Here is a 24,287-nt window from a genome sequence, read left to right as displayed (position 1 = left end):
AGTCGAGATGGGAATTGATTTTGTGTGGTAATGTGATGGGCAAAAAGATGAGTTACATTACAGGATAGATGGTGAGTGGTTGTTAATTTGTCATTTTACTTCAGTTTCTTTGAAGTTTTTGTTTCTATCCCACACTATAGTTTAGCTTCTTTCATAAACACATCATTTTTATTTACCTTATACTTGTGTTTTTGGGTAGTTTTATGACACTAATGGTGCTATAAAAAAATACTTGCAATTAATCACAGGTTTACTTTACTTTAATACCACCTGAAATCAGGGAGTTGAAAGTCACATAGCATGTGACTAGTGCAGTTGTTCAATGACAGAACATGCTGAAAAGTCAGAGCCTGGCAGTCACAGCACTTTCTCAGGATGGCTGCTTTTTCATATCAAATTGGCCCAATTCTATCACTCTGAAACAAAACAAATGTTCCTCCAAACCTTATTCATCCATTAACAATGAATTCTTCATCAGTTCATTTTTTACATATATATATTTTTAAAAATATATACAGTAAACTCTGTAAATTAGTGCAAAACTTTGTAACCTTTATGCAAAAGAGAAACAAAATAATCTTAAGATATACTAAAAATAAACACTCCATAAATAACTGTTTACAGTATGTCTTATCACTTTATTGTTCCTTTTTTTTTGGAAAATAAAAGTTACTCTTTTAACAAGACATTTCAATGTGATTATTCTTGCATTACTCAAAATCCAACCCTCAGATTATACAGTTTGAAATGTGTATGTTTAATGTGCTTAGTGTTACTCCCGTGAGATTTCAAACTCTACTGAGGACCTTTATAGGCTTTAAAATAAAAGATGGAGAATGTGTTCAGAGACGGAACTGTGAAAGAAACTTCCCATACACGGAGTTCAATAAGGTATGTTATGTTTTTCAGTTATACAGTAGCTGAAGTGCTTTGATTACATATTTGCTGTCCAACCAATTTTTAGCACATTTATAATTTACTGTGTGAATAATTTGTTCATAAATTGAGAAGTTTTCATTTTCATAAAACACATAAAACTAAACACTGAATTTCACAAAAATCAGGATTTACTTTTGTTTCTGTTACATCTTCTGATATATCTTAGTTTGTTTCAAATAATATCATCATAACTAGGCTAGATTATAGATTACTTTTTCTGACTTATTATGTTTTGAAATTTAACAAGTATTTCTATTTGGTTTATTGTTTACAGGTTTTTTAATTATTCAACCACAAGATGTCACCATGGCTTCTCAGGTTTCGGGAGTAACTGACCTAAATACTACATTTGTGAGACCACTTGGTTTTTATATTAAAGGATTTAATTCATTGCAAAATACTCATTATTATTTTATATTTTTGCTTTTTGTGTATATTGCCACTGTTCTTTCAAATGTCATTCTTATGTCAGTTATTTTGTTTGTAGATAATCTTCACACACCAAAGTATATTGCTATATTTACTTTGTCAGTTGTAGACATAAGTTGCAGCACAGCAATAATTCCTAAATGTGTTGATGCATTTCTTATGAATTCAAAATTTATTTCATATGAATCCTGTTTAGCTCAGATGTTTTTTGTACACTATTTCTCTGCAATGGAATCATTTACTCTTGTCGTTCTTGCATATGACCGCTTCATTTCCATATGTTTTCCATTACACTGTCATACAATCAACACAAACACTAGGATGATAATAATTTTAGTAATTTCTTGGGCAATTCCTCTTGTGTTTACAGTGGTTGGAGTTCATTTAATCACACATCTGTCATTCTGCAAATCCACAATTATAAATAGTTATTTTTGTGATTATAGGCCAGTGTATATATTGGCATGCAATGATATTTCTGCAAATACTATTATATCTACATGTTTTAGTTTTGGGTTTATATTTATACCTTTGATTATTATCATACTTTCATATGCATGTATTATAGTTGCTGTGATGAAGATTGCATCTGCTGAGGGAAAATGGAAAACATTTAAAACCTGCACTGCTCATTTGATCTTAGTGGCAATATTTTACTTACCTCTGCTTGGGACCTACCTTACTGTAATGTCAACTCAGTTTATAGACACAGATGTCCGAATACTTAACACAACTTTATCGGCCACTCTTCCTCCTCTTCTAAATCCTATTGTATACACTCTGAAAACAGATGAAATAATGGAGCAAATCAGAAAGCTGGTTAGAAAGAGAAAAACCAAATCATTAATACGTTAGTGGTCAAACAATCAATGATTTCAAATTGTTTAAAATTCTAATAAGAAATAATGGCTACCTTTATGAATATCTCTGACTAATGATTATTACTGTTATGTAAAAATCCTTGTTAATCAGTTTCCATTTATTATATTTATAATTTACAGAGACAAAATCTAAAGCAACCGATTACAATTACATTCTGATGTAGAGATAAATGTCTTCACAATCCCACACACAGTCAGTTCATTTTGTTTTCTGGCTGGGGAGAAACAGCCAAAAATTGTAAAGTGTTAACTTTTACAGATGGCAATGATGTGATTTATTTAAGCTTTGTTTTTAATTTTATGGAACTTCTTACTTATCGATAGTAAGATTTTTAATGGTAATTTTAAATAATATACAAAAAAGTGTCTGCCTTAATAAGATGACTTGCAATATAAACAGCCTGTTATTTGAGTGAAAGTTATAAAGTGCTCAGTATTAGAGTTAGTATCTGTTAAGAAATTTGTTTTCATTAATTTTTGCTTAAACTTGTTGATATAATGTAAATGTATAAAGTAATGTGTGTTTTTTCCTTGATTAACAAATATTATTGAAGCCAATATGTAATAAATGAGGCAAAAGAAAATATACAATCATCAAATAATGTTAAAAAATTTAAATAACATGTACAACATTCAAATAATGTTAAAAAGTTAAGTCAATTAGTACTGCTATGTTTTCAAAATCTGAAAGTAAAATAGAAAAAATATGGAGAGATCATTACATTAAGGAAGGTGGTTCAGCTTTCACTTATAATAAAATGTGTGTGATACTGTATAAGTTTTTTTCTCTGAAACTTAATGCATATAAAGAAATTATGTATCTGCTTGTTACATTTTGAGTTTAAATTTAAAAACTGCATTATTGTCAATAAAAATATTAATGTACTTCTTGTTTTAAACAAGTCTGCTTTTGTGAAGTTAAATTTCTAATTGCCCATATTTCTCTTAATATGCTGAAGTAAGGAAAACAAAGTATACAAAATGAATGGGTCTGGGAACATTTGTACGAGGGACATTCAAAAAGTTTTCACACTTTTATATTTTTGTTTGGAAACGGTGAAGGAAGGAGGAGTAGTAATGGGGCATTAAAAAGTTGGTACGACGCTGGGACAATTGCATCGCAAACGAAGGTGACTAGATAAATAGATAGATAGACAGATAGATCTTTCTTGTCATTGTCACGAAATTGAAGGTGCAGTTGACTCAGTGTGAGGCATAAGAGTTAAAAAGACAAGAAGAGAGAAAATAATAACAAACCGAATAGTAATAAAAGTACTTTACAAAATATACGAATTGCATTTGTTATATATACAAATTGCATTGGTTGACTTAAGGTCTATATTGCACATTGGTAGAATGATATGGAGCAGTTTTATTCTGAGTTCAGGGCCATGATTGCTTTTGGATAAAAGCTGTTTTTAAGGCGGTTTGTCCTGGTTTTCATTGCTCTGTATGTCTTGCCCGATGGCAAAAGCTGGAAGAGGCAATGACCGTGATGTGATGAATCCTGTGAAATGTCTGTTGCTTTTTTGCGGCATCAGGAGGTGTAGATTTGTTCCAGAGTGGGGAGGGTACAACCAATTGTTCTCTCTGCTGTCCTGATGACCCTATGGAGCGCTTTCCTTTCTCAGGAAGTGCAGCTGCCGTACCACACACACAGTCCATACATGAGCACACTCTCGATGGAACAGTGATAAAAGGCAAGGAGCAGATTTCTGGGGAGATGTTTCTTTCTGAGGATTCTCAGAAAATACAGTCTCTGCTGTGCCTTCTTCAGCAGCTCCTTGGTGTTGGCGCTCCAGGTCAGGTCATCCTCCAGCTCAATGCCCAGAAACCTGAACACCGGGACCCTCTCCACACAGGCCCCGCCAGTGATGAGTGGCTGGATGTCAGTTTTGTTTTTTCTAAAGTCATTAACAAGCTCCTTTGTTTTTGTGGTTTTGAGGAGCAGGTAATTGACTCTGCACCACTCTGACAGCCGCTCCACCTCGTCCCTGTATGCCAGCTCACCCTACTTGCCCGAGATGAGTCCGACCACCGTCGTGTCATCCGCGAACTTTATGATCTTTTTGATATGGTAAGTGGGGACACAGTCATATGTGTAGAGGGTGTAGAGGATAAGACATAAGAAATTTGACAAATGAGAAGAGACTATTCATTCCATTAAGCCCATTATCATGTATCAGGTTGGATTTTTTACGTGTTTTCTCCAGGTAATCTGGTTTTCTCACTATAAAAGCATGCATTTGAGGTTAATCTAAGATTGCCCTGTTTATCTGAGTGCATGACTGTGAAACCAATAACAATGATCCATATTCACCCATTGTTTCGACTAATTAACTTAGACTTAACACAGAGTGCATGGTTCAGGACTGTAGAGCTGTTGACTTTACTGGAGCATTGTGATGTTTATAACCAACTGGCTGCTCCACCAGGCTTTGCCTGGAAGAGTGATAAAATAAAATAAATAAAAACCGGATTTGGTACTTATGATTGCCTCATTACAACAGAAAGACGTGTACTATTTAGCATCACTCAGCATTTATTTCTTCTGAGGTTATTAGGCTCTTTTTAAGAGAAGAAATTTAACTGTGAAATTTAGTGTAGGATCTGGAGAAGCAGAAGTAATTCTGCAGCAAAGGACAATTCATAGAACAGTGGAAATAATTGTGTCATACCCACATGAAATGTCCACCTCCTCTCCCTCCCCATCTCAAAAGATTTGTTACTCCAACTCAATCATGGGATTACATGAATGGGTTGTTTGCGCACTTATTATTTGCCCTACAGAACGACTAAATAGAACATTTTTTTTCCACCATAAAATAAGCATTCAGAAAAGATTGCATGGATTCTTAATATGATCAATGAAAGACTTATTGAGCAGCAAATGTAAAAATCATGTTCTTTTTCAACACACATATTTAAAAATTCTCTATAATTATTCTGGTCAACATAAACACCTGTTTGGTTATGAAATTATTTCTAAATCTTTTGAAATAAAAATTACATTGATATTATGTTTTATTCTGATGCTACTAAGATTAAATCTAGTGAAAATGGCAAGTTAAGGTTGTCTTAGTTTTTCTTTTTTTCTAGATATTTATGCATTGAAAACATAAAATTGTATTAGTTTATATTCTGTGTTAGACTAAATCAGAAATACTTTAATTGGAAAGGTTTACACAAATAGATGTAGTGGTGTTCACATGTTTGAACAAACAAAATGGCAGAAGTGTAATTTTATATACACTATAATTTTATATACTCATGTTACCAGTACTGAAAAGGACTCTACCACAATACAAAACTAGAGAAGAATCATTTAGGCAGGATATGGAGAGAGGAATTCTCTGTGTGCACAACATGCAAAACCATTACCCTTTTAGTGGGTGTCTTGCTGTTGCCTCTACAGTGAACCTGCTGTCACTTTTATTTGCACCAAAGCCGGAGAAGTCGATTCACAATGTCTTATTCTCCCTAACTGGACAAATTGATATACCAGAAGCTTAATTGACTTGGTGTTAGACTGAGAAGCTTAATTGACTTGGTGTTAGACTGTTATGATTAGGTATTCCCTTAATTATTTTGAGCAGTGTATATAATAAAGATAGAGACTCATTAAACATAATCCTGCAGAATAAAAGCTATAAAACTAATTTCAGATCTCAAGAGTCTAAATGATCTACACAGGGAACACAATGAAATCACAAATTTTGATGTTCTAGAATGTGTAATGTTAAAGATAGAACAGAAATGATTGACATTGATTTAATTAAAGAAGGTAAACTGGTGGCAAGTTGTTGATAGATGTAACTTGTCCAGGATCAAATAATGTAGGCAGTTGTCTCAGGCAAGCCAGTGAGATTGTGTACTTCTTTTTTGCTCACTTAAAAGATATTTATTAATCTTGAGGAAAGTAATATTTGGCACCAACAAGACATGATGTGATTGACACTGTCCTTTTACAATTTGGTTTGCAATCAAAGGTCTTGACCTCTTTCACATCATGCATTTATTGGTCAGCTGTCTGTATAGGATCTGTCTGTCTAGGACAGAAAAAAGGCCTGGTTTTCAGCTTTCTGATACCCTAATTTTGAAATGTGGTCCCCACACTACTACTCCCTTTACTACTGATTTTACAGTAGAAATTTTAACAGAAATATACTTAAACACTGATTATCTCTTAACTACTGTATTAAGTTAATAAAGCATTCAAAAAATTGGAAAGAAGTAATAACAAAAGAGAGCTACTCTCAATGTTAAATACTACTAACATAAAAAAAGAAACTCAATTTGTAACAATGACAAATACAATAAAAAAAAAACAAAGTCAGTACTGATCTTCTTCTTCATCTTGCAGCTGCTTCTGTTAGGGGTCGCCACAGCGGGTCATCTTTTTCCATATCTTTCTGTCCTCTGCATCTTGCTTTGCTATATCCACCAAATTCATGTCCTCTCTTACCACGTCCATATACCTTCTTGTAGGCCCTCCTGTTTTCCTCTTACCTTGCACCTCCATCCTTCTCCCAATATACCCAGCATCTCTCCTCTGCACATGTCCATACCAGCACAATCTCGCCTCTCTGACTTTGTTTCCCAACCTTCCAACCTGAGCTGACCCACTAACATACTCATTTCTAATCTTGTCCATCCTTGTCACACCCAATGCAAATATGCGGACAACAAAGTCAGTACTGATATACTGTATATAATAATCCAGCTCAGTTTATTCTTTGGGTTACTGAAGGGCACTTATCCATTTGTAGGTAACAAATGCAAGAAGAAAATGACAGCCCAAACAACAGAAGAGTAATAATACTTTAATAATAATACTTTGCATTTATATAGCGCTTTTTCTCACTACTCAAAGCGTAAACCCCAAAATACTTGAAAGAAACTGCTTCAATTCAAATATGAACATGTCTTCAAAATCATAAATGCTGTTTTAGAAATCATTTAATCACGTAACTTCGGTGAACTTTGCTGCATTGAGTTACTTTAAAACCTGGTTTTCAATGGACACCCTTGAGGTCCTCTCACGTTTACACATGCATTACAGAGCTAAAAAGTAAAATATTATGTTTTTTGTGTACTGATTGTAATCCCGCCCTTATTCACAAAATCACTCCTGAAAAATGTGTACTGCAATTTATCTGTAATTGTGTGTCAAAGTTTGTGGGAACCTTTACCACAGTATATAGTAGAGAGGAAAGCAGAGCACACAGCTTACATTAGGTATGCCCGGAAGATGATCCTTTGGTGCGTATGCATGAAAATGTATATTGTATAGAGTGTGCACTAAGTATGTACTTAGTAATAAGAATGAAAAAGAGAGGATGAAGTGTTGGGGTATCCTATATAATGAACAAGGAAAAAGGGAAACAAGTTATAATAATAATAGCAGAATATGACCACTTGGGTCTTCAAGATCAGTTTTCACTAAGTAGGGAGTCATTTCTGATGTGAAGCTGTGTCAAATTCGGTCACAGATTCCAAAATAAATGCTGTGCTCTGGCTTTGAGTTGCTGTATATGTAGTCTGGGGTGGAACTTCTGGTCCAGGGGTAGAGGAAGAGTCATCAATAGGCAATAGACAAGAAAATGTTACAGACAGTGCCCTCAGATACTCAGAGCCCTGAAGTTGCCCATTTTTTATGCATGTCTGACATTAAATTTTTTGTTTAAACTTGAAGAAAAAAATAATACACTCTACTGTACACTGATTAAACCAATAAAACAATAAAGTGTGTTTGAAAACCTCACAAACAAAAAGAAAAAAAATCACTCTTCCTGAATGTGCATATGGTGTAATATATATTGCTACAGTATTGCATTGAAGTCACCCATGACCAGAATAGTGGCACCTCATGGACAGCCATCAACCACTGAGCGAAGTTGTGAATAAAATGTCTCCCTCACGGAGACATCACTCATCACGGTCAGAGCAAACACTTGAGACAACAGACAAGGCACCTAGAGAGTGGTCGTAATCTAAATCTCATAATATGGTCATTGAAAGGAGAAACATCGGACACCATCAGAAGGAGCTGATCTGCTACAGCAACAGCTATTCCCTGAGTATGACAGCAATCAGAGCAACCAGACCAATAAAAGGTGTATCCACCTACAGAGTTGTGGTCAGTCCCAGGTCCGTACACCTCAGAGAGTGCCGCCAGAGAGACAAGATATTCCACGCACCTACCTGGATAGGCCTCCTCAAATTGCGACCCAAGTGCTGCCATGCAGCAGTACGACCACACCAGTTCTGATCCCTGACAGGCCTGACCCCATTGGCTCTCTGACAGTTTTGACTCTTTCAGGATGGGGCTCCTGAGGGCTATCCCTCATCCCCTTCATAATGCAAGCAGCCTTCCTATGGGCAGTTGTAGCAGAGCTACTCCCACGGAGAACAGAAAGGTGTCCTTTCTGTCGCCTCATAGCTGCATGAAGTTTTTTTTAACGATGGCTGGAGTGCCAATCCTGCCACCAACCCCCATGATTTCCCTGCAAGATGGAGGACCACTTGCAGGGCTGAATGCAGTTTAACATCATACCCAGGACAAGGTTATCCTCTGACTAGAATGTTGAATCCTCCAATTAGCTGTGAACCAGCTGACAGTAGGGAAGGCTGCAGGGATCTGTGGTATCCAGGGTGAATTTCTCCAGGTTGGTGTTAAGGCTGTCCCCCTAACATTGCAAGCAATTTTTGCTTTCATGTGGGAGACTGGCATCATCTCAACTGACTGGAAAATGGAACTTGTCGTCCCTATTCTGGAAAGGGAAGGGTGATCGTCTTGATTGCGGCAACTACAGGGGGATAACACTGCTTTCAGTGCTGGGTGAGATTCTTGCTAGGGTCATCCTCAATAGGATCTGTAATCACTTGCTCACCTACCAGCAACTGGAGCAGTCTGGTGTTTACACCTAAGAAGTCTGACCACATCCTGGCACCAAGGGTTCTCATGGAGTGCAAACGCAAATATTGGCAAAGTGTCTTTGCAGCCTTTGTTGATTTTTGACTCAGTTGATCAAGCTGGCATGTGGGACATTCTGAGACTTCACAGGATCCCCTCAAGGTTGCTGGATATCATGGCTGGCCTGTACACTGGTACTGTGAGCGCTGTGTAGAGTGGAGGCAGAACCTCTGTGTTTTTTCCCAGTTGATCCTGGGGTTCATCAGGGATCTTGCTCTTACTCTGTTCAATGCTTGCCTGGACTGGGTGTTGGGCAAGGTCGTGGGGTCCAGAAAGATTCACTGATCCTGACTTTGCTGATGATGCTGTGATCTTCATGGAGTCAATGGAGGCTCTGATCGAGAGACTGAGCACATAGTCCGAGTGTCTGGGCTTGGAAGTGTCTTGGATAAAAACCAAGATCCAGGCCTTTTAATGACCTCCTAGTCACAGCCATCAGCAGTGTGTGTGTCTGCGGAGAGAGTATTGACCTTGTCCACAGGTTTACTTACCTCAGCAGTGACATTCATGCCTCTGGTGACTCTTCTTATGAAGTCAGTAAATGGATTGGGAGGGCATGGGAGGTCATGAGGTCACTGGAAAGGGGAGTTTGATGCTCCCATTGTCTATGCAAAAAGGATGAAGGTCTAAGATTTTAGAGTCCTGGTGCTTCCTGTCTTGCTCTATGGCTGTGAGACCTAAACGCTATCCAGTGACCTAAGACGAAGACTGGACTCCTTCGGTACTGTGTCACTTTGGAGAACCCTTGGATACCGCCAGTTTGACTTGTGTCGAATGAGCGGTTTCACACGGAGTCCCAAATGAGGCATATTGCCTGCATTGTAAGGGAGCATCAGTTAAGGAACTACGGCCATGTGGCACAATTCCCAGAGGGTGATCCTGCTTGCAGGATACTTATTATTGAGGATCCGATTGGCTGGACCAGGCCAAGGGGACACCCACGTAACACCTGGATGCGGCAGATAGAGGGTCATTTCTGGAGGGTGGGACTGGACAGCGTGTGTTCCTGGGGGGTTGCCAACAACGAATCAGAACTGTTTTGTTGTGTTGTGGGTGTGGCAATGTGCTGTACCAGTGCATGCTTCACAACCTGACCTGACCTGACCTGAGGAATAATATGCTCCCAGGGTTTAAAGTTGGTAACCAGTCTTGCTGTTGAATTTTGTACATACTGTATTGTAATTTGTTTAGACTCTGAGTAGGGATACCAAACAATGTATTGCAACAGTCAAGTCGCGAGGTGACAAAAGCATGAATAAGCGTCTCAGTTGCAGTATCAGAGAGTAACAACATGCACTAAACTTCATTATCTAAGCACTGAAATTTATTGTAATGTAAAAGCAACTGTTTATTTTTTTCTTTATTGCAAGGAGATCAAACATAGTGTACTGGTATTTGGCATAATTGTCTACATAGGGTTTGTGATGGTACCGCCCGTGCTTAAGAAACAAAGTTAGATTATTGAAACTGTTGTTGAGATAGCTGGGTATTTAGCAGTTGGTCTGTAACAGACAGCAATTTCATAAGAAATAACAATAAACTCTTTCTCAGATACAGTAAGGTAAAAAGTAGGGATGTTTTTCTCTGAGAATAATAAATTTATTCAGGGAAGAGCATAACTACAGTGGTGTGAAAAACTATTTGCCCCCTTCCTGATTTCTTATTCTTTTGCATGTTTGTCACACAAAATGTTTCTGATCATCAAACACATTTAACCATTAGTCAAATATAACACAAGTAAACACAAAATGCAGTTTTTAAATGATGGTGTTTATTATTTAGGGAGAAAAAAAATCCAAACCTACATGGCCCTGTGTGAAAAAGTAATTGCCCCCTTGTTAAAAAATAACCTAACTGTGGTGTATCACACCTGAGTTCAATTTCCGTAGCCACCCCCAGGCCTGATTACTGCCACACCTGTTTCAATCAAGAAATCACTTAAATAGGAGCTGCCTGACACAGAGAAGTAGACCAAAAGCACCTCAAAAGCTAGACATCATGCCAAGATCCAAAGAAATTCAGGAACAAATGAGAACAGAAGTAATTGAGATCTATCAGTCTGGTAAAGGTTATAAAGCCATTTCTAAAGCTTTGGGACTCCAGCGAACCACAGTGAGAGCCATTATCCACAAATGGCAAAAACATGGAAGAGTGGTGAACCTTCCCAGGAGTGGCCGGCCGACCAAAATTACCCCAAGAGCGCAGAGATGACTCATCCGAGAAGTCACAAAAGACCCCAGGACAACGTCTAAAGAACTGCAGGCCTCACTTGCCTCAATTAAGGTCAGTGTTCACGACTCCACCATAAGAAAGAGACTGGGCAAAAACGGCCTGCATGGCAGATTTCCAAGACGCAAACCACTGTTAAGCAAAAAGAACATTAGGGCTCGTCTCAATTTTGCTAAGAAACATCTCAATGATTGCCAAGACTTTTGGGAAAATACCTTGTGGACTGATGAGTCAAAAGTTGAACTTTTTGGAAGGCAAATGTCCCGTTACATCTGGTGTAAAAGGAACACAGCATTTCAGAAAAAGAACATCATACCAACAGTAAAATATGGTGGTGGTAGTGTGATGGTCTGGGGTTGTTTTGCTGCTTCAGGACCTGGAAGGCTTGCTGTGATAGATGGAACCATGAATTCTACTGTCTACCAAAAAATCCTGAAGGAGAATGTCCGGCCATCTGTTCGTCAACTCAAGCTGAAGCGATCTTGGGTGCTGCAACAGGACAATGACCCAAAACACACCAGCAAATCCACCTCTGAATGGCTGAAGAAAAACAAAATGAAGACTTTGGAGTGGCCTAGTCAAAGTCCTGACCTGAATCCAATTGAGATGCTATGGCATGACCTTAAAAAGGCGGTTCATGCTAGAAAACCCTCAAATAAAGCTGAATTACAACAATTTTGCAAAGATGAGTGGGCCAAAATTCCTCCAGAGCGCTGTAAAAGACTCATTGCAAGTTATCGCAAACGCTTGATTGCAGTTATTGCTGCTAAGGGTGGCCCAACCAGTTATTAGGTTCAGGGGGCAATTACTTTTTCACACAGGGCCATGTAGGTTTGGATTTTTTTTTCTCCCTAAATAATAAAAACCACCATTTACAAACTGCATTTTGTGTTTACTTGTGTTATATTTGACTAATGGTTAAATGTGTTTGATGATCAGAAACATTTTGTGTGACAAACATGCAAAAGAATAAGAAATCAGGAAGGGGGCAAATAGTTTTTCACACCACTGTATATGTGCCTTGTGAGCCTGATATGGCTATGCCTGTGAGAGTGTTGCTAGCTAAAGTTCTTGTGTTGTTTAACCAGCTTGACCTCTTTTGTATGTGCTGAGTTCACAATCTTAAGTGTTACAGGGAAAACACAGTCTTGGTATTAATATATTTCTGACATCTTCGCAAAATAGGAATATGAATTTCAAATTTAAAAGAGCTAATAAGTGCCTCTAGGTCTGTTTCTGTTTTTGTAATTTTCTTAATATTGTACATGTTCTATTTCATGCTGTTACATCACAAGTAGATGACAAACATCTTTTTTTTTCTTTTAATAGCAGGTATGATTCACACTCCCCTTACACTTTAGATTAAACATATTTTCTGTGAATGGTATTCTCCATTTTCCTGATATCAGACTGCAATTACTACCATGCTGTAAAAAGATTTATAAAATGTTTGCTTTGTACTGGTTACCCTGCTCTTTCCATATATATGAAGTGGATTGTACCACTTTAAATAACTTTACTTATGCTGTTATTCCCATCTGCTCATTAGTTTAACTGTGACATAGCCATTAGCTCACTTCCTCTTAGCAGCAAAAACTTATAATGAGAAGAATACAAGCAGGAGTGTTATTGATGGCCAACCATACTATCAGGCATGAATTTGACAAGTGTGTTTCTTACCTTTCTTATTACTCAGAATCCCTACGTGTTTTTGAATCTCATACAGCTCTTCTCCTTAAATATTTTGTATAAAATTAATTTGTCTAGGTTCAGTGACAGCATATAATAAAACAGATTATTATGTTTTGTCACACACGTGCGCATGGGAGGCAGCTAAAGGGCTCGAATGAGGGTCATTCCACGCCAGACCAGGGGGTGGTGAGGTGCACTAATCCTTTCTCTCTTTCCACTGCAGACCAGTTACAGGAAATTCCTTCAGGCCTTGATGATGTCACTTCCTTTGCCATCCCTTAAAGCCACCATCTTTGCCTCATCCAGGCAGTTCTGTTGTGGACTCAAATCTGTACTATTGTACTTTCAATTCTCAAATTTGCTTCAAGTATACAGGAGGCTGCCCCAAACCTTTTTACAGCTCCTGTCTGTTCATTTGACAGTTTCTGATGTTCCTAATTTAACAATTAATTAATGGACATATATTGTTGGGTTCCATGTATGTTAGTCAGTTTCAAACCACTTTGGCTCTTGTCTGTTTAAACAATTCTGTGTCTTTATGTGTATTCATTCTGTAATTAGTCATTTGTAAAGTGTTTATTTGCAATTTGCCCTGTGAACATATCAAAGTGCTCTGCATCTGCACTCACTGAAGAGTGCTATACAAAAATTATCTGAATGGAATTGATTTTAATGAATGATTTTTACTATTTAAGAAATGGTAGGTTAACCAGTGGTTCTAATTTTTATTATTTACATTCTGGCATGAAAAACATATTATTGTTCTATGATATGCATTTCTCTGTCATACTTTATAATAACATTTATTAAAAAATCATTAATGAACATTAAATAATTCTAAAGTGATTATTAGTTCACGGACACTGAAATAGATATGAATTCAATTAAATAATAATTTGTTTATTAGGTCATGTGTTATTGTTTAAACAATGGTAGGTTAACCAGGGCTGCTATTATTATTTAAATTCTGGCATGAAGACCTATTATTGTTTTGATATACATTAATCTGTCACACTTCATAATAACATTTATTAGCAAATCATCAACATTAAATAAAGCTGAAGTGATTATTAGTTCATGCACACTCAAATAGATATGAATTCCATTGCATAATAATTCACATATCATGTGTTTTAAAACATTTACAAAAGATTTAAGAAATGGCTAATAAAGTATTGTTACCAATGAGTAACACAATATTCTTTTTAGGAAACAGTTCAGTAATATGTAATGGATTCATGACTTCATTAATGTGTTGATTGAAGACCAGTTACACCATTTTATTTATCATACACAACTTTCTACTGTTTGAGTTGTTTAGAAAAGTGGCTACTTAATGTTTCTGCCTGGCTTTTATCATTGAATGAATTTATAGACTTTTAAATCTTTAAATATCACTTATTCATTACTTGTAAAACCTTTTTTGCAGAACCTAAAAATATTCATCCATTGTCCAGGTTTCTAAATGATTTCACATGAAATTATTAGTAATTGCTACCCATTTATCTGTCATCAGAAGACGACATTTAATTTTAGAAAAACTGCTTTCTTCGCTGACAGTCTTACCTTCAGCAGAAAAATCATATATTACAAAATATGACACCCACTTGCATTAACCTTCCTTTTTTCAAATTTTGAAATGTACAAATATGGAATAAAGGGGGTGGAACTGGTTTCCTTAACATTCAAGCTGTGGAAATCTGTGTACAGTATGTACAGTGTGTTGTTTGTTGCTTCATTTAAACATTCATTGTGCAATCAGTCAAAATAATTATTCCAAATATTCATTTTCATGTTCTTCCATTTTTGCTGTATAATTTTTACCTAAAGAAAATGTGCAAATCACTCACTCAAGTAAATGAGACAAAAGTATCTATTACTTTAAAGTCTTTAACAAACAGTTAACATTTTTTATGCAATTAGTGAATCCCATTTAAAGTATGTAAAAAAACACAAAATTATTAACAGTTTTTTTAATCAGGCATTAAAAATAGAAAAGCAGTAATAATAAGCATGATAAAATATTTGGCTGTACTGAAGTAATCAGGATATAAATTTTAACATTTAACAAAAGTAACAAAAATGGTAAAAAAAATCATTAAGTATCACAGCCATTCACTGGAAATTACAACATTGCTTCAATTACTTTAGGTTCAGTAAGCTGATGCATAGTATTTTTTTCTATTACGTGTACCTTGCAGTATATTCATGCAATAATGCAACAAATGGGATAGAAATTATTTATTTACTAGACATTAAGCCCGTTACAATAATGGGCGCTAGAATAGTAGTGCATAAACATTAGTAGGAACAGTCTATATTAAATGGCAAAGGACTGTCTATTTTCTGTTACAGTAATACTGGCTTGTATGTGGCTGTAATATGCGTCACTGTATTGTGTGCCTTTAATTTTCTCTCACAGTAATATATCTCTCCAGCAAGTATTTTAATCTGTGCTGGCGTGCAGCTGATTATTGTATGTATGGCGTCTCCCCAGCAACGGATTTTATGTGCGCGAAAATAAATCTACTTTTAAAAGTCATCCTATTGTAATATCATGAAAATTCGTATATTTCGGAAAACACTTTACACTTTACCGGGCCAAGTTTGTTAATCGCAAATCTGACAACCTCAGAGTGAACACTTGCACAACAACAAACACTAATCCCACCTCTTTGGGGAAGCTGGTCTCCGCGTCTCAGTACCCGATTGGATTTTTCGTGCATTATGTTTTAGGTCTTACCTCATTTACTGAAATCCAATTGGATCAGCCGCGCGATATTTTATAGGTCCCGCCCTCTCTGTCTTGTGTGACGCGTCAGGCAGCCTTTGAAGCATCGCACCGAGCCCCGCGCATGCACACTTCACCAGAAGACACACACACACAGACACATGGACGCAAACAGGGATTTTATTAAAGAGGATTACTCCTTCTAGTCTTTACTTTCTTCTTTCGTAACATTTGTTTTAATAAATCCATCATCTCTTCGGTTTTTAGTGTATAAATTACAGGGTTCATCATTGGTGGAATTGTTGTACACAGTGTGTTATTAAGAATTCTAGTATTGTAACTTATTCTGGCAAACTGTCCTGCAAAATACGTATAAGTCAATGGAATTTAATACATTGCCACCAGCATGATGTGCGATGTACATGTTTTTAATGCTTTGTGCCTTCCTTCTGCTGTTGCAATTTTTAACAGTGTGATTCCAATGGCAATGTATAAAATCAGAATGATCATCAGTGGCATAAAAAGAAACAATGCTATACTTATAAAGCCCATTATGAGATTTGGGTAAACATCATTACAGGCTAAGCGGAACACTGGTCCATTATCACAAAAAAAACTGTTCACCACTGTGGACCTGCAGAAGCTGAGTCTTGTAATTAGGAGAACACTTATAGATGATGTGCCCACTGTTAGCAGCCAAAATGAGAGTATAATTAACATCATCCTGCTGTTGGTATTAATGCTGTGATAATGTAAAGGTAAACATCCATCCATCCATCCATTATCCAACCCGCTGAATCCGAACACAGGGGTCTGCTGGAGCCAATCCCAGCCAACACAGGGCACAAGGCAGGAAACAAACCCCAGGCAGGGCGCTAGCCCACCGCAGGGCACACACCCCCACACACTAGGGACAATTTAGAATCGCCAATGCACCTAACCTGCATGTCTTTGTACTGTGGGAGGAAACCAGAGCACCCGGAGGAAACCCACACAGACAAGGGGAGAACATGCAAACTCCACACAGGGAGAACCCAGAAAGCGAAACCAGGTCTCCTAACTGCGAGGCAGCAGCGCTACCCACTGCGCCACCATGCTACCTATTATTCTACTGTAGAAACTATTAAATATATGTAGCTTGTGTGTGTTTAGTACAGGGTGGGGCAGAAATAACTCCCACATTTCAAAGGGGGATTGAAAAAAAAATGGTACGAGGTATCACCAAAAACTTTTTATTTCCCAAATGTAGATATAAAAATGTTTTTTTACTTTAGGTTTTAAAAATTATATCGTCCAAATGGTGGCCTTGACGGCTGATACACATTTGGAGCTGTTCTTGGAAGTTTTCCATCACTCTCACTAGCATGTCGGACGAAATTCCTTCAATTTCTTCTTGAATGGCCTCCTTTAGTTGGTCCAAGGACTGAAGATGATGTTTGAAAACCTTGGCCTTGAGGTACCCCCTTCAGTGCAGATCCTGTTGCCCTTACTCTTTGAACCCACAGCAAAATCGTTTTCCAGTCTGGAACACTTTCATTAGATAGATAGATAGATAGATAGATAGATAGATAGATAGATAGATAGATAGATAGATAGATAGATAGATAGACAGACAGACAGACAGACAGACAGACAGACAGATAGATAGATACTTTAGTATGTAAACCGAACCGCGTGCGAAACGCCTGCTGCGTCGCAGTTACGGATTCGCCATTTTTGAAAAAAGCCTCCACTACAAAGCCTCGATGCTCACCCGACCACGGCATGGTGACGACTTAAAACTTTATTATGTATCCTACCTAACGGAATGGACCGCACCCCTCTACCTGCTTTGGACACCCACAGTGATTTTTTCAAAATGTGGGAGTTATTTCTGCCCCACCCAGTATATTTAACATAAAATAATGTTTAGATTTCCCTAACAAAATCTCTGCTTTAAATGTGAACAGTGTTCCAACAGTATAAATACAACTGTGGACAGTAATTTGTGACATATACTAAAGGATGAAGGAAACAGATCATTTGTTGTTGCACTGTCCAAAATGGCATCCCTCACTGTCACTCTGACGTAGAACAATGCCAGCAAAACGTTTCAAAAAATTGGGATGGGGCCTTATTTACAGTGAAAAAGTAGCTTGTATATCTTGTCTACACATTGTACAAAACAGCATATTCAAGAAGTGCCATCTATGCAACATAAAAATATTGTACGGTGCAGTTCACAAGTAGAATTTATTGCTAAAACTAAGAAACTGATGATCAAAATCTAATTAATGTAATCTAATTAATGTAAAATCACTTCAGAGAAGTATTTCTGACTCAAATTATACATTACCTTAATCAAGAATGTGATGATTTGCAAATCATTTAAACTCATATTTAATTGAAAATAGAGCATCACAGAAAGGCAGAATCTCTCAGAAGTAAAGATGGAAAGGAGTTCATCATTCTGTGAAAGACTGCACGGGCAAATAGGGCAACAGTTTAAAAATAACAGTCCTTAAAGTTAAATTTCAAAGAATTTAGGGATTTCAAAATATCATTAAAAAAATTCAAAGAATCTGGAGAAATCTCTATATGAAAAGGACAAGGTTGAAAACCAATGCTGGATGGCCATGATCTTCATGCCCTCAGGCAGCACTGCATTAAATAACAACATGATTCTGTAGTGGAAATCATTACATGGGCTCAAGGACACTTTTGAAATCCAAGTTCATTACTGCATCCACAAATGCAAGTTAAAACTCTACTATGCAAAGAAGAAGCCACATACATGATGTAGAAACACCTGACGCTTTCTCCATGTTCGAGCTCATTTAAGGTGGATTGAGGCAAAATGGAAAACTGTCCTGTGGTCTGATAAATCAAAATTTTTTTTGGAAATCATGGATGCTGCATCCTTCTGGCTAAAGAGGAGAAGGACCATCCAGCTCGTTACCAGCACACAATTCAAAAGCCAGCCTCCAAGATTGCATGGTGGTGCATTAGTGCATATGGCACAGGTAGCTTGCACATCTGGGAAGGCACAATTAAATGCAGAATGATATACAGTATATATAGTGTAGCAGTTGATGCTCGTGTCCACCTCTCGAACCCTCAGGTACCACTCTGATGACCAGGTGAATGTATAATAATATTTTATTATAATACTATACTGTGCACAAAGCACCCTCCACTCCACACTCATTAACCAATACACAATTCTCTCTCCTCCTCGCCCAGACGTCCTCCTGGTGGCCTCCCTTCCCGAGACCTGAAGCACCTCGGGAATTCTGTCAGCTCCACCCTGTCCTCCGCCAAGGAGGGGTTAACAGCCGCTTTGCTGCTCTTTGCCCGTTTCTTTTCCCTGTTAGGAGACCCGCATTTCTGTGTGGGGATCTCCTGCTTTCTCTGGGGCTTGTGCACAACGTGAGGTTCTCTATGGTGCCACGGCCCACCCGCCAAGTTGTTTTGCCTGCCTAAGGAAAAGTCATCTCTGATGGAGGATCGCAGGAATCGTGGGAGAGAGGGGTCCTTTCATCGGATTGGCTGGCCCAGCACTGTTTCAGCTGTGGAATGGCCAAATGGGGGAGGCAGCTTGAAGGATGAGGTCTCCAGGACTCTATACAAATACAAATCTTATTATGGGATATATCATCTACTGTTAAATTCTGCTCTGTACTTCTAAAATTTATATATATTTTTTTTTTATTTCTTACTATATTCAGAAATTGTTCTGTGTACTGTACTGTATTGTATTGACCCCCTTCTTTTGACACCCACTGCACACCCAATCTACCTGGAAAGGGGTCTCTCTCTGAACTGCCTTTCCCAAGGTTTCTTCCATTTTTCCCTACTAGGTTTTTTTGGGAGTTTTTCCTTGTCTTCTTAGAGAGTCAAGGCTAGGGGGCTGTCAAGAGGCAGGGCCTGTTAAAGCCCATTGCGGCACTTCCTGTGTGATTTTGGGCTATACAAAAATAAACTGTATTGTATTGTATTGTATGGAAAAGAGAGAGCCTCTTTGCTGTTTGCACGCCCATTGTCCTATGTAAACTCGGAGGCGGCGTCATTAGTACCGTATCGCTCCGGGTAACAGCACTATTCAGCTGCCCCGGGACGATCGGTGCTTCCCCCGCCCCTTCATTAACCAACGGCAACCCCTTTTCCACGCGGGTCGGGCTTTTACGGTCCGCGTTATCCCAGAGCGGCGTCTGATATCGCCGCCCCGGTTCTATCGGATCGCTGCCCAACCACTCCGTATTCGTACCACACTCTACTGTCGGGCACACAGCGCTTTGACAACCGCAACTTATTAAACGCGGTGCCGATTCACACTGCGTCCCCTTATTATATACGGCGCAGATTTTACTCACCTGCACCGCCGAATCAATTGAGGCCGGGGCTTCATGGCCTAACCGCCGAAGGTACGTCATCAGTCCCTTCAACGGCGCTTCGGCTGCAGCTCCCAGCTCCTCCACACGCTCCTTCACCTTCTGTAGTCCCTGGAAGAAAGCGTAAAGGGGCGCGAGACATTTCTCGAGCTCCTGCAAGTTTATAAAGTTATTTGTCTCGGCCGGCAGTAAGGCCACTTCCTTGTTTTTGTCACCTGCCGACCGGGAACCAATGAGCACGTCCTTTCCTGGCACGTGCTCTGCTGATGAGCGCAAGGGCTCCTGGGACATGGAGTCTTCTGAGGGACGGGTGGCTACAACAAGCCGACTGGGATCTGCCTCTTTCACTTTAGCGGCAGATCCTTCAGTCACATTCTCTTTCTCTTTATTTAATAATGGCACTGCTTCGCTCGCCGCCCCCTTCCCCTTCAGGGAGCCCAGACTTGTCGGGGAAGCACTGACCTCACCGAAGGCTTGCAACTGACCTTCCTCCCGGTCGCCATCGCGCGAGGTCACGTGAACTGTGTCAGCGTATGGGCTGCTCCTCCTGCTGACTACGCCAGTGTAGCAGTTGATGCTCGTGTCCACCTCTCGAACCCTCAGGTACCACTCTGATGACCAGGTAAATGTATAATAATATTTTATTATAATACTATACTGTGCACAAAGCACCCTCCACTCCACACTCATTAACCAATACACAATTCTCTCTCCTCCTCGCCCAGACACGTCGCCACCCTACCTCCCAGCTCAGCTCAGTGTCTGGGCTTACCCAGAGTCCTTTTATAGCCCCTGGCCCGGAAGTGGCTCCAAGCCAAACCCACAAGTCCGTTTTCCTTCCGGGTCAGGGCAAAGTCCTTTTCTTCATCCCGGGAGCACATCGCTTCTTCCAGTCACGTGACTGAGATGCACTCCCGGGTTATAGGGCATGCCAGAGCCCACTAGCCCCCCTACAGCGACTCCTGGCGGCCCCCAAGGTATCCAGCAGGGCTGTGTCAAAACACTACAAAGTCCATGAGGCCCTGCTGGAACTCGGGGCACAAATATGCTGTCCGGAGGGCTCCTCCTAGCGGCCTGGGGGTGACGACCGGAGTCCATAGCCGGTCGCCTGTCACAATAGTTGTGGACAAAAGTTTTGAGAATGACACAAATATAAATTTTCACAAAGTTTTCTGTCTCAATTTTTATGATGGCAATTTACATATACTCCAGAATGTTATGAGCAGTGATCAGATGAATTGCAATTAATTGCACAGTCCCTCTTTGCCATGGGGAACTTAATCCCAAAAAACCCATTTATTTAATCTATTATTTTTCCATAGTCATTAAGTGAAATAAACAAATCATATTTTATATTTAAAATCCTCACTCTCCTTTGGACAGTTCACTGTGTGTTTACTTCTGAAATACATTGGAATATTCATGCATCCATTCATTCATCCATTTTCTAAACTTTCTTCATCCTGAACCTATCTCAGTAAGCATAGGTTGCAAGGCATAACTAATTCTTGGGCAGTCCATTGCAGAGTGAATAAACAGACACACTAGGGCCAACTTAGTATTACCAATCCTCCTAACCTGAAGGTCTTTGGACTGTGAGAGGAAACCGGAGAACCTGGAGCTCAGAGATGGGGAGAACATGCAAACTCCAAATTTTCACGGAGCTGTCATAATGTGAATTTAGTATACTCTGTGTGACGACTACTACTTATGTCTGAGGTCAATGCAAACAGAAGCCCTTAGCAATTAAACACTTTGCAATTAACAGCTGGGTTAGGAAGCACAAAGATTAAGAAGTATTTAACATGCTACTTTAGTTATGATGTATTTTGAGAAACACTCCCAAATTAACAGCCGATCTTATAATGGAGTTACGATGTTTTTAGCATCTAATGTACTGGCTGGAACGGGAAACAGAGGTCTCCTACACCAGTATGCCATAGATAAATTACACCAAAATCACACTTTTGCCTTAAAATACAATTTATTGTTAAAGTTTATTAATAGGATAATAAAAATCCTCATATACTAAGTAAAGATTTGTTTATTTTCCTTGAATAAACTTTTGTTAATATGTATTTCAGAGTAAGTAATGTAATAAACTGTTTTTATATCATTATTACAAAATAGACACTTTTGTTGTAATTTATTGACAATCATTATTGCAGTCTTATTTCAGATTATTCACTGTCACAAGATAACATCTATCTATTTACTCATCTGTTTTTAATCCTTCATAATGCAATTCTGACCTACGGGAGAGAATATAAAGTTCTGTACTTAAATTTATTTAATTGAAGGTTATTTATTCTAAATATACTTTTTTTAATGACATGCTCTTGTGAATTAACCACATCAGGATTTGCTCAGACCATCCTTTAATTATCCTGACACTTCAGTGACCCATTGGGCTTTTGCATTTTTAATGAAGTCCTCCTAGACAGCTTCACGTATAAACTGGATAACACATTCAAGATAAAAACACTAAAAATAAATCTTAAATATTGGAGTCAGTAGTAGTAGATGCAGTGTAAAGTTAATATACATGCTGTCTTTTTAGAAGATAACACAGTAATATTTTTACTTTGAGGCTACAACAACCTTGTATGGGATTAAGCAGATCTGAGAATTTTAGTTTGATAGTATTCTGTTGGCTATGGATTTTAAACAATTATGAAATTGACAAAGAAGACTGTATTTAATTCTAATTAAGGTTTATTAATCATGTAATATTTCAATGTACTTTTTTATTTTTTATAGTAAATGTAATATTTACTAAAACAATATAAATCACAACTAATTTACTTCAAAGGTAATCAAAGGATTCAATGTGAATATTCATAATGAATACCCAGGTTTCAACTACTGCAGCAAGACTCAACAGCACATTTGTTAAACCTTTGGGATTTTACATTAGTGGATTTCAGTCTCTTCAAAATGTTCAATATTACTATTTGTTTTTGTCTGTGGCTTATCTTGGAACTATAATGGCAAATATTCTTTTAATGACAGTTATTGTATATGCAGAAAATCTGCATACACCAAAGTATATTGCAGTTTTTATGCTTTCGGTAGTTGATATCAGTTACAGCAGCTCATTTATTCCAAGATATGTACTATCATTTGCATTTAATTTTAATTTTATTCCATATGAAGCATGCTTAGCGCAACTCTTTTTTGTACATTACTTTTGTGCAATGGAATCAATTTCTCTTGCTGTTCTTGCTTATGACCGATTGATGGCTATATGTTTTCCTCTTCATTGTAGTAGTATTCACACAAATAAGAGAATGATTTTAATTATTGGAATTACATGGATGGTTGCTTTTATGTTTGTCATTACAGCTGTTATTTTCATGACACGGTTATCATTTTGTAAGTCAGTTTTTATTAACAGCTACTTTTGTGATCATGGGCCTATGTATGTTCTAGCCTGCAATGATAATTCAGCAAATCGTACAATTGCTTATAGTTTTATAGCAATAATCATAGTCATTCCGTTAATTTTTATCATAATAACATATACATGCATTATAGTAGCAGTCCTAAAAATAGCATCGGCCAGTGGAAGATTAAAAACTTTTAAAACCTGCACTACTCATTTAATATTAGTGGCCATATTTTATCTGCCTCTTTTACTGATGTATTTTGTAATAATATGGGCAAATGAAAAAATTGATACCGATGCTAGAATTCTTAACACATCCCTGTCTGCCACATTGCCCCCACTGCTTAATCCAATTGTATACACACTCAAAACAAATGAAATTACAGAACAAATCAAGAAAATGTTTTTCAGGAGTGTAATTAGTCCCATAAAATAATACTGTACTTAGGTATGTCTAATTTATGTAGTTATTTGATATATTTGAAAATGAAATGTGCACTGCATATGTTCTAACATAACCTAGAAATGTTACTTTATTATATGCATTTCATGTAATGTAAATGTAAAACTTGCATAAAAAATTGAAACTCTTCATCTGTATTGTTGTTTGTAATACTATTATGTTTTGTGTGTAATAAGTCATTTTTAAAGA

The 24,287-nt window shown here is 37.9% G+C and overlaps 2 protein-coding genes across 2 annotated transcripts in view; both read left to right on the top strand.

The window, feature by feature from the left end:
* LOC114650991 (olfactory receptor 6N1-like) overlaps positions 1–2,405 on the top strand; it is a 93,308-nt gene extending 90,903 nt beyond the window's left edge. The window contains exon 3 of the mRNA XM_028800946.2: positions 2,030–2,405. Within this exon, the coding sequence (XP_028656779.2) occupies positions 2,030–2,223 (194 nt within the window). The 3' untranslated portion in view covers positions 2,224–2,405. The remainder of the gene's footprint in view (positions 1–2,029) is intronic.
* Positions 2,406–23,090: 20,685 nt separating this feature from the next.
* Positions 23,091–24,071, top strand: LOC114650984 (olfactory receptor 24-like). The gene has a single exon (XM_028800939.1). The coding sequence runs from the start codon at positions 23,091–23,093 to the stop codon at positions 24,069–24,071; it is 981 nt and encodes a 326-aa protein (XP_028656772.1).
* Positions 24,072–24,287: the final 216 nt, after the last annotated feature.

The sequence above is a fragment of the Erpetoichthys calabaricus genome, chromosome 4, assembly GCF_900747795.2.
Source record: "Erpetoichthys calabaricus chromosome 4, fErpCal1.3, whole genome shotgun sequence".
Lineage (NCBI taxonomy): Eukaryota > Metazoa > Chordata > Cladistia > Polypteriformes > Polypteridae > Erpetoichthys > Erpetoichthys calabaricus.
This window is presented reverse-complemented; position numbering and strand designations above follow the sequence as displayed.